Below are 12,098 nucleotides of genomic sequence, written 5' to 3' on the forward strand. Positions count from 1 at the left end.
TTGACGAACTCGTGCATCACGTTGAGGTGCGAGCCATTGGTTCGCAATTTCCGAACCTCGCTGAAGTTATGCCACGGATTTCGAGGACAGCCGTCTTAAAACGGTCGCAGAGAGTGTAGGTAACCGTAAGTATTGTGCACCGCTGGTACCAAAATGTTTACCAGGGTTTCACAAAACTGAAATAGTGATCTCAGCATTGACATTCCTCGAGCACTATCAAGAAGACGGGGAGCGATTTCTGGACAGAAACGAGACGTGAATGCATTACTTGAATTCTGAAATTAAGTCAAAACAATGAACGCGCTCTCATTCTCCCAATCACCCCAAAAAATTCGAGCAGATGCCGTCAAATTCCAAAACGATTGCTTTAGTTTTTTTGGAATCGCAAAGGTATTTTGACAAGAGATTTCATAGATCAGAAGCGCGGGGTGATATCGAATGAACCATTCTTCCTGACGAGAATGTGTGACCTCAAACTGCGAATGGAAAGAAGGAAAAACTCTCACGTTCTGGCTGGGAGATTTTTCAGCATCCTTTCTATAGTCCAACTAGGCACCAATTGACTTTCTTCTCTTCCACGAAGATGAAGACGTGGCTGGCTCGTCAGCATTCCACAGCTGACGATGAGCTCGAGGATGCTGCCGACAACTAGCTGAAACACCAGGCGACACCATTCTTTGATGGAAGGAAAGAAAAGCTTGTGTCACGGTACGACATGTGAAACTTAGGGTGACGACAGTGTAGGAAAGTGATATCAGCCAGTAACTGCAGACCGTATGTAATTTTTTGTCTAGGCTTTCTTTTTAAAGAAGCCAGTTAGAGGTGAATTCATGACTTGCCGTTGTGGGTCTGGTTGAAGTAACGATCCGTTTGATGGAGACACAGGTTAGGATCGAGCTTTATATATGACCTGCGTAAGTCTAATGGAGACAGTGACGGCTCTTCTTTGTTGTGGAGGTTGTGCTGCCAGACTGAACTGTGATGTAGTCCAAAGTCCAGGCTACATTGGAAGGTGACAGTTTGGATGTCAGTTGTCGAAGCAAACGCAAATACCACGACAATATTCTTTTTAAAATTTATATAGCCTATTGCGCATTCCTTAGTTCCAATTACATCCCTGATGAAAATGCCTGTTTTTGCACTGTGATAAGATATAACATCATCAACGCCCAAAAGCTCCCTATTCCCGTGGAGGTCTTGTCAGTTTGTCTACTTCTGTTTCGCTCACGTTTCGTAAGCTGGTATAAATCTGATCAAAAGCAGCAGCTGTTTTAAAATCGTTCATTTACTGCAGTGACATCGCCATACGAATTTGAAGTGCTAACTGTACAGCTTTGTAGGAAGTGCATGCATGTTTCTATTTTTCATTCATGACTGCACTTTTATATTAATTAAATTGTTGATCGGTTTCTCCTCGCAAGGTGGCGTGAATCCGATCACTAATTTATTTTGTATGCAAAAACTGACTCAAACTTCCAGTGTAGTGACTCCTACTACTATTTTGAATTAAAAGAATGATGTATTTACAATAACATACTAAATTTTGTGTCCTAAACGAGTGTTCTTCGGTACATTAAATTCCAACTTTTTGCTATAAAAACACTTTCCTTCAGGAAAGTTAGCAAACATATTCAAATTTCAGTAGTTCTATGGCACTATCAACAGGAAAGCTATTTACTCAATGTCATAATCATCTGTCCCTTCAAAGAGATATTTACCCCATATTCTATATTGCGTCACCTTTTTTTTTAAATAATTGTGACTCTTCCTACCTCAGTCGCATCTTCAGTCATCGGAAAGACAAAAGAAAACAATAACATCGCGAACATTTCTTTCTCAGAAATGTTATTTCATAAGTGACATTAGAGATGTTATCAGTTATGTCATTAAAAAGCCTGACCTTCTTTTCACAGGAAATTTCACAATGGCCATCTCTATCCTTCTCCTTGTCGATTCCTTCATTTTCATTTGACTCCAGCCGTTCTACTTCACTGTTAGATGTTGTGGAGATACAGTCAGAATCATAGGATAGGGACTCCCTGCGTTCAGCAATGTTACCTTCATGAAAGTATCTAATGACAATAACTTTTCGTGGAGCTAACACTAAGCTCTTTGCTCGGCGCAGCATTCCTTTTGTTTCATTACAGTAAACTTGTTTCAACTGCATTTCGAACGCTGCTGTCCAAGTAACTTCTGGTGAGTCGGTGCCATATGTATGTTTCTTCTGTAATCTGTTAAATGACTTTACCAGAGCGGAAAGGAAGAATTCTTGCATTTCCGAACCCACATATAACATTAGATTTAGAAGTGATGCTATCTTTTGAAAGGCTCCTTTCACCAACCAAGAACATTAAGATTTTGGTACCACTTCTCTGTTGTTCGTCCTCCAGTCATAAAGCAGGCCACATTGACTGACATTCATGAGTAGATACGCACAAATTGAATGTCATGTTCCTTGCGCAGTTTAAAATCACATTAAGTGATAGATGACTTGGGACATTGTCACCTGTAATCACTTTCGGTCGCTCTAAATGCCGCACTTAACACAATAAAATTTCAGCAAAGCACGATTCACACGTTGTTAAGTCGAATCAACTACTTTGACTGCTATTGTAACGTGCACCATTTAAACCTTGTAGAGATCTTTTGCCCTGTAAACTGTGTGCGGTGGGAGCAATGCGCCGTCTGCAGCCACTGTTGTTATTACACTGATGCTTGACTTAGAACTATCCAAAATCCTGTCAGGGTGTCTTGTACCTCGCTGTTTCACTTGTCCAGCATCATCACAAAAGTTGGTCTCATCATAGTTTGTAATATTGGAGGGAGGAATACCATTCAAGGATACCACAAGATTCTTAAAATCATCATTCACTGTTTCTCGGGTATCTGCTGCCCATGTCCTGTTTATATTTTCATATACTCTAACTGCTAGTTCCTTATTTCTTTTCACAGAGCATTTTACCCATACACGTACATGTCGATTGTCAAGAAGCCTTTTTTCAATTCGCCCTGATCGACTAGGAGATGCTCCGTAACATCATTATTCCTCAAAGGAAACCCCCATTTCGCACAACACGATACTCTCTCAACCAGATTTTTTTTCCCTCACTGTTGGTTAACGTTGATTTTCTACCTATTTTATATTTTTATTTGTACTGCAGTTTGAATAAATTCTGGGTTGTAGTTTGATTTCCGTGTTACCGCTACAACCTTCTTGTATATTCCCAAAACCACAATTTGGAAATCAGGCGTGCATAGTGTCAAAACCAGTCGTTCCCAACATGGGAGTAATAAGCCCCTGTGAGGCGACAAATAAAAATTTTTATAGGGTAAAAACGGAACACTTCTATTTAGTTTCGGTCACGAAACTGAGTCATTTATAAAAGATCATTACTATTATCACTGTTTTATAAGACTGTAATACTGATTACGTAAGTTACCAATAATTAAATTTCCTTTTCAAATACTAGCATTAACAAACCCGTGACATGTTCACTACCTCATTGCTGTAGGGCCTATGCAGTATTGTTGTGTGTGTGTGTCCATAAATCACGTGATTTACAAACACACATAGTACACACATTTAACTTGTTTTGGTGGTGCAGGGAGTGGATGAAGAAAGTGTCGCTAAGGAGAGGAGTGCTACAGAGAAAGCATGTTTTATAACAAATCTCTACCCTTAAGTAAATACTTCCTTTCCTGAGAAGGAGTTACAGAAAGCATTCGCGATGCACTGAGAATCACTCCAGTTTTCTATAAATGAGGGTTGTTAAATGTACCAGTTCCTTCTAACTCATTAGTTCGTGGTTTAATAAAACACTTACAAAAGCTAAATATCATTTATCTTTCGCCATTTAAAAAAATGTTCAGAGATAATTCTTTTCCATTCTAAAATTTAATAAGATGATGATGATGATGATGATGATGATGATGATGATGATGATGATGATGATGATGATGATGCAGGAGACAAGGGTGGAAGGGGGGAGTGGTGTGGGAGACGCTAGCTAGTGTCTGCACTCTGGGGCACTGAACTCAGGCAGATCAAAAACCAGTGGTCTAAGCGGTATTAACAATAAACAAAAAGGAGAGAAACAGTGGCACTTGAGATATTAGTATTCAAGCAAACTATTACGACTTACCAGTTATATACCGGAAGTACCTGATGCCAGCAGAAGTTTTCGTGCCGATGAATTTACTTCACGAGTGCAGCACATGAATATCACATCTACTGACAATGCCATTTTTGGTACCATGCGCTCCAACACACCATTGTTATAAGTAAACAGTCAAAAATTCGCAACAATCGTTAGCTGCGGTATTCGTGTTCAGATATCGAAATGCTGAAAAACAGGTAAATGATCGGATTCACACCACCTGATCAGATTAAATTCACTTTACAGATTTCGTATTGTTAGTGACTTCATCAGCTGGTTGTTTCATGGAACACGTATTTCCACCAGTTCAGCAGTAGGAAATCATAATTGGTACTCAGTTATAGCTGAAAGGTTTCAAAACGCGCCTAATTTACTGGTATTAAAATTCAGTGATTGGTTTTGAAGTGTTGTCTGTTCATAGCCTCAACGTAGCCGCAAACATACTGTCTGTGCAAACTTGGCCACGTTTCAAACTTGTAGAAAGTTTTAATAGGTATTATAGTACTATCTGACAGCTAACGGAAAGTAAACGCCAAGTTTTAATGATTTCAATTATTTAAACACGAGAGATAAATCACATGACGTAGTAACATCATTTTACAATTTCAATGTGGCGTCAGCTGTAGCTGTCCCACCAAAGATGTATATAACAGTAAAGCTGTTACCAACACGACAATTGATTTGGATGCCACAGTGCTTTACTAGGAATTGCCCAATTGGAGGTTGACCATTGCGTCCCTCTGTCCTATGAACTGACTTATCCAGGAGAACCTACAGTTTAGTGTGGAATCTGAATCACAGAACAATCAGCATTTTTCCCATTATTAAACTTCACCTGAGGTAAAAGAAGTGGCAAGTGACAGATAAAAATCCGAAGACCGACCGGAGATTGGACCTGCGTCCTTTGGATCTGTAGTCTAGCACTCCACCACTGAAGCACCAAGCCAAATTAAACAGAGACTGTAATAAAGGCATTACCAGCATTCACCTCTTTTTAAATCAACTCTTAGATTGTGATAGTCTATTAGCCACAGCCTCGTACCGGCACCATGACAACTAGAAGTAAAACTGAGCGAGGTGAGCGGCGAGATACCGTGCTACTATTTGGGAGGGCACAGGCTCGAAACTTTGTCCGGCCATTCAGAGTTCAGTTTCCTGTGCAATCCCTGAATCCATTACGGTAAATACCAGGATGATACATCTGAAATGGACGCACCCCAGATTTCCTTCCACAATCTGACAAAGAATAATTGCGTCAATAACGTTTTCACAAAAGAAAGGTTGAGCGAGAACTTACTGAATGAAACGCATTGGATATCAAGTCTAAATTTAATGTTTACAAGAAACATTAAATATTATTCTGCAGAAAAGGTGTACGATACTGGCACATGCAAAAAAGACATGCACATAAATTAAACTGCTCCTACATTATGAGGTGACTGTCTGATATTCAGAAATACCATGGAAACATTAAAACCAGATTTGGAATATGCAAAAAGGAAGATGGATTTGTCACAGAATAAGGCAACTTACTTATTAAACGCAACGGGCAGCATTCTGCAGCAAAATAGAACACACTTCAGAAGAAAACTTAGGGGTGAAGTGACTTTTCAGAAACAGTATCGCAATAGCTGAGTCACTGTGGCTTTATTCCAGCTTATTCATGGTAAATTAGCCTCATATGCACCCTGAGTGACACGAAATGCAGTGTTCTATTCTATTGGGTGTTGAACAGGCAAGAAATATTTGTCATCTACTCTGACATGCACACATCCAGGGTTTCCATGTACTTAAGAGAAAAGGAAAATATTTAAATATATCAAATTATACCTGAAGGTGGAATCAAAGGGCTTTTTGCATGTGCCACATAGGCTACTGTAATAAAACGTAACATCAATGTAGGTAGTTGTCCACATACTGCCTGGTTATATTCTATAGTAATTCTGAGCTCCTAAACTGAAAATAAAAGTACTTAAATTGAACACTTGGAATGTTGCAAAGTAGCACCTTGAAGTCCTAAAGCCTCACGTTAAGGGCGTTAAAGTATATACCTTTCACATCTTATTTGTCATTACTCTAGAGTATAGTTTCAGTGTTTCAGACGATAATCTGGTATTACCACCTGGAGAAAAATACATGATAATCGTTAAAAATGGGAGTTTGACAATTTTTATGTTTATATTTATTATACACAGCTGAACTTTCAAAGCGGCTATCAGTTTTTAATACAATTTTTTATTATATTAAGAACTGATAGTTGCTTTGAAAGTTCAGCTGTGTATAAGAAATATAAACATAAAAATTGTGATACTGGAAATTTGTGATAAAACACACACACACACACACACACACACACACACACACACACACACACACACACACACACACAACGAGGGAGGAGGAACCTCCGATGGGGGCAGCCGCGCGAACTCTGGCAAGGCGCCACAGACCGCGCGGCCCCCGTAGCAAAGTGTACGAACACTTGCAAGATAGGAATAAAACCCATTAATTTGTGTAATTCTGTCTTGAACCAAATGCATTGTGTAAATGTATCGCTAAAATGTGAAAATATGTAATGATCTCCACTGCACTGTCTAAAATGTAACGTTTATTTCAAAATTTGCATTGACTTAAGTAATCCTTCAAGTAGTCAATGAACTAGAAAATACTGTTGCTAAGTAGAATGTGTCCTGAAAATTTGTGACGAGTTGAGATTATGTGTGGAACTGAATTAGAGTCCTTATCCCGTATACTAGGTGTCCCAGGAGGAATGGTCAATATTCAACGATATGACAGGAATGCTCGATCATTTTAAGCAAAAATGTCTAGTAAATATACCGTAACAGCTATGATCACTTGTTCATCTACGCTACTTGAAAAACATCACGTAGTTCTTAAGATACCGTATCTATTTTAGAACATATGTTTACTAGACAATTTTTTCTTGGTTTCGTCCTACTACCACTGCGCAAAACGCGGAAAGCAAAGAGTTTGCAGCACAAGAGATTTGTTTCTCAGTATAGAAGATGTAGTGCTCTTAGCTCTTCAGGTTGCATTTTAGAGCCCATATTTACTGGACTTTTTTGCTTCGAATGATCATTCCTGTAATATTCCTGAATATTGACCACTCCGCCTGGGACGCGCCGTATAGCTTCAAGTAGCCGTAGACGTTAAACATTGTGAATGCTCAATTGAAAATAAGAGATTTCAATCGAATATTTCTTCTTTTGCAGAATTTTTCAAGAAACTTCTGACTCAGTCAAAACGTGATTTCCATGAGATGTTCAAGAGGACGTACGGCATCATATATGAACAACATTCTTATGTTTTCACGGACCTTTTTGAGGAGCTTGAGCGTTATTATGCCCGTGGAAATGTGGCACTTGCTGATGCTCTTGACAATTTTTTCAGTGTACTGTACCAGAAGATGTTTACTGTGTTGAACGCACAGTATCAGTTTGAAGAAACGTAAGTTTTAACATGCATACCACTGGAACTATATTTACAAGGAGAGGAGGCCTACTCGCGTCGCCGAATTCGTCCATATTCATGGTACATGTAGGGCGTGGTGAGACAAAAAAGTGCGCCAAGTGGAAACCCCAGATGGCAAAGTGTTCAGGAATTTTGATACGGATCTATCAACACGTGCACCTTACCAATTGTCCCTGTGACAACGTGTATAGAAACCGGTTTTTGGCTCAGCGGTGAGAGCGCATTTCATCCTATGCCTATACTTTTTGTGCTAATATAAATTAATAAAATAACCTATATGATGATGCGGTTAATTCTGATGTCAGTAGTGAACGCATTGCCAAGGAGCACAAAAATATTTGCCACCGGGCAGAGTCGAACCTGCGACCCCTCCAATGCGAAACAGATTTCTTACCGCTGAGTCAAACAGTGCTTCCTAAACGCACTAAACCAGGGACAATTGATAACGTGACATGGTGATAGATCAGTATCAAAATTCCTTTTATTTCCTCCTAATCTTTTGGCCGTCTGGAGTTTCCGCTTGGGGTACTTTTTGGTCTCACCACGCCCTACATGTACCATGAATCTGGGCGAATTCGGCGATGACGAGTATGCGTCATTTCCTTGCTAGTGAGATGTTCGTTAATGGATCTCCCACAAAACAAATTTCGCACTTGTTACGATATCACTGTACAGAAGTGCAACATAACAACTTAGTATGTGCCATATCACTTCCATTACCACTTTCTTGTAAATCATGTTGAAGAATGTATTTTATTTAAATGTGTGCTTTCACTGTAAGTCAGGCCTGGCCAAGATTTGCGCTCCTAATGCGCGCTCGCGCTTCGCAAACGCAGCCGAGTGTATTTAGCGTTCCGGTTTCCCTCCACCGCGGTGCTTTTACGAGATCTGTGTGTGAGACAGTTCTGTGCTCAAAACTACACATGCGGGGAATCGTGGGACGACCTGTCTGAAACACTGTGGGGTTACTTCTAAGAGGGAAATATTGCAGCCTACTTCTAAAAGCATTATTTTTATCATTATTAATTTTCAACATACAATGCTTCTTACAAAGCAATATTAATTACTTTAGTACCGTACATTAGACAGTGCTATACGGTGGACAGAACTATAAAAAGCTTTACGTTAAGGAATAACATTAAGTTGTGATGTTTATAAATTTATACACATTTCTGTTTTAGAATATGTAATATATCTGGAACTATTCTTCGTGCTACAATCAGAGACATTTAGTTACTCAGACTGATATCTGTTAGACCGAGCGTTGGTGGAACTTTATCAGTTTCATAACCGAAGAGAAACGCTCGCACACGTGTGTTGAAACAAACATTGAAATAACTTTAGCGGCCTGTCTGCGCAATCGAGGATATTGCTCCTGGGGTAACATTTTACGAAAGTCTCGTAATTCCTGGCTCGGACAAAAATGTCGTTGAGCCGGGTGCTACACTGTGCGTCTGTTATAGTATACGTTAACAGCAGAATTACACCCATATTCGTTTAGGGCCAGAGACAGTTACACTGTACTGGTACTATCTTTGAGTTAGTGCCACAAACACAGTGTTCATTTTGGCATATTTGGCTGTTTTTGTATTCAGCCCATTTAAGATTTATCACAATACTTATCATTAAGTGCCAAGATACTTCAGTAAAATAAGCCTTCAAATGATACTATGATAATTAAGGCAAAAGATGAAAGTCGCATGGCTTTGGCATAGCGTAATGGATAATGTTATGAATTAGTGAGTCCAGGAAAGTGGGTTCGCATCCCATCATTCCCTCATATGCGAAATTTTTCATTTTCATCTTAGCGTTTTAACACGATTTGGGACTTTCTTATGAATATAAAACAAGTAAGTTCTACTATATTCGATGTTGTTTACATTTCCGAATGACTATAAAATGAAGGTTGAACCAAATATTTGGCAGTTTGTTTCCGAATATGTGGCAACTTCAGTGTGTCTAGTTAGGCAGGAATCTAAGAGAACAGCTTAAATTGCTGAGAATGAAACGAGGTGCAATAAAATTTCTTCTTTGTCACAAATCTTTGGCTATTTATTTCCTGGCGTTAGCAAACTCGTGAGAAGACAGTTACTTCACATATTATAACCAATGGCACATACGGTTGGTGTATTTTTCCCGCTATCCACATGTGTTTGTCAGCTCAAGTTGAAAGTAATGAGGTGCATCAGCAACCAAAAGTGAACGATCTGACATAAAACGAACAGTCTTCAGTCGTGCGTTGTCCTGGTATATCTTGGGGAACTCGTGATGAAATGTTTCTATTACTGAAACATAGTCAGTCATGTCTGGTACATAAATGACTGCCTTGAATTCCGGGAAATGTACCACGTCATGAAACTGAAGCTGATTCTTCCGCAGGATTAGTTTTTGTTTGACAGTGTCAATCTTGTCCACCATATCTGATTTTTCCGCTTGCATTAAGGCATTTAATGAATTCAAATAACTGGTGACGTAGACCATAAGATTTTAGCATCACTCCATTTACTCTTAACTCAATTTTTTTCCCTAATGACCGCCTTGGTTCAGCCAGCATTCACTGTCGTTCGTCATAAGACAAATGTATCATGTCGTCTTTGTGACTGATGTTATCATGACGTTGCAGTAAGCATTTTTCGAGCTCATAATAGGGCGAGCAGATATTAAGTACTTTGCATGGCCTTCAGACGTACGAAAAGGAAAGCAATTACCATGCAGCACTGGCTCCTCCACTTTTTCGTTTTGGGATAATTGCGTAGGTGCCATACTATTCCTTACGCACAACATTAATTTACTTTAACACAGGTAGCATTGCCGGCAAACTGCTCAGCGTGTTACAGGGTGACTGTCTTGCTGTAGCGGCGCCCAGCTGCAGCTTTCCCGTTTCCTTCCCTCTTCGTCCCTCGCAACCACTCGCTGTTGCGTTCCGAGCGCTAGGTAGCAGCGCAGCTGAAGCACTTGCGCTCGTGGAACTCCTTTTGGCCAGGCCGGCTGTAACGAATGACTTTCTGTTAGATGATTTGCCATAGATGCGGAGAATGTTATACATCTGGAATACACATGGAAAGTCAAAGGTTTATATATAAAAACCGAATATTAGTTGTCAATGCCTGCTACTCTGTTGAATGTGGATATCACGCAATTGAAGATAATGGGTGGGTTCTCTAATTTCTTCTTACTGTATTTGTTTTTTTTTTCTTTGTCTTTTGCTGAGAGACAAACATGGTGCTTCAGAACACCGATTTATTCTTTGGATAAATGTCTGTATTTCTTTTTTCTTTTAGCACAAAAATAAATAAGAAACTCTATCCCCACACCATTGACTGTGTGTTTAGAAATCAGAAACGTTGCATATGTACTAACAGTCGATTACCTTCCATATCACTAGGTACCTGCGGTGCGTCAGTGAGCACATGGAAGAGTTGAAGCCATTCGGTGACGTCCCTCACAAGCTGTCTATACAATTAAAGCGCTCCTTTGTTGCTACACGTACATTTGCCCAAGCGCTTAGTGTAGCGAGTGATGTTGTCAACAACATGGTTATGGTGAGGACCACTTTTAAATACTATGCAGATACTTAAGGAAAATGTGGCTTACAATGGTAAGCACGGGTTAACTGTGACTTTCGCTATTTTACATCCAAAATTAGAAACTTAATCGTTGTCAAAATATGTCTTTCCTTGGTGTTGTGATAACATATTTTGATATGACAAAGGGGATAGTTTGAAAACATTTTATGGGTGTTAATGGTCTGTGTTGATTGTTAAGGTACATACTGTGATTCCGACGTCCTGTCTTAGATTTATGTATTTTTTTGTTGTTGTTATAGATTGCTCCGAGCCAAGACTGTATCCGTGCTCTCACAAAAATGACAGGTTGCCCAGCTTGTCAGGGGCTGCCAGAACTGAAAGCGTGCAATAATTATTGTATAAATGTTATGAAAGGCTGCTTGGCATATCATTCGGAACTGGAAACCGACTGGAACACTTTTGTTGGTAAGATGTGACACATAATAATTAAATAGCTGTAGAAGTGACTCACACTATAAACATTCCGCGGTACAGTGGTGGTGATTGTAAGAGAGTTCAATGGTTCCGTGCCGCATTGTGTTAATTAATTGTTTTTGATTATATAGTTACTCCTTGTTTTGTCTCGTTGCAAACCGCATACTTGCGTGTAATTAGTTTATATGTGGAAATAAATCTTTTCACGAGTTAACCACAAATCTTTTCACGAGTTAACCACTGGTGCCGCCCGACGTGATCACGCCTAAAAGTAGTTCTGCGCCGGCTTCGACGTTCCACACCATGTCAAAACTACAACTGTTACTTACGCGCCAGCCGCGTCGGTTTTTCATTCAGCACGAAAATGAATTCCTCGCCAGTGCCTGCCGTGCCAACCTCAAGTAAGGGAGTTATCAGCGAGACTACGATCAAACCATCACCTTTTTGG

The 12,098-nt window shown here is 39.7% G+C and overlaps 1 protein-coding gene across 1 annotated transcript in view; it reads left to right on the plus strand.

Annotated features, from left to right (window-relative positions):
* Positions 1-12,098, plus strand: part of LOC126155336 (glypican-6) — a 95,682-nt gene that overhangs the window by 47,584 nt on the left and 36,000 nt on the right. Inside the window, exons 4-6 of the mRNA XM_049916221.1 lie at positions 7,391-7,625; positions 11,035-11,191; positions 11,476-11,641. Of these exons, the coding sequence (XP_049772178.1) occupies positions 7,391-7,625; positions 11,035-11,191; positions 11,476-11,641 (558 nt within the window). The remainder of the gene's footprint in view (positions 1-7,390; positions 7,626-11,034; positions 11,192-11,475; positions 11,642-12,098) is intronic.

Source organism: Schistocerca cancellata, chromosome 2 (genome assembly GCF_023864275.1).
Source record: "Schistocerca cancellata isolate TAMUIC-IGC-003103 chromosome 2, iqSchCanc2.1, whole genome shotgun sequence".
Classification (NCBI taxonomy): domain Eukaryota; kingdom Metazoa; phylum Arthropoda; class Insecta; order Orthoptera; family Acrididae; genus Schistocerca; species Schistocerca cancellata.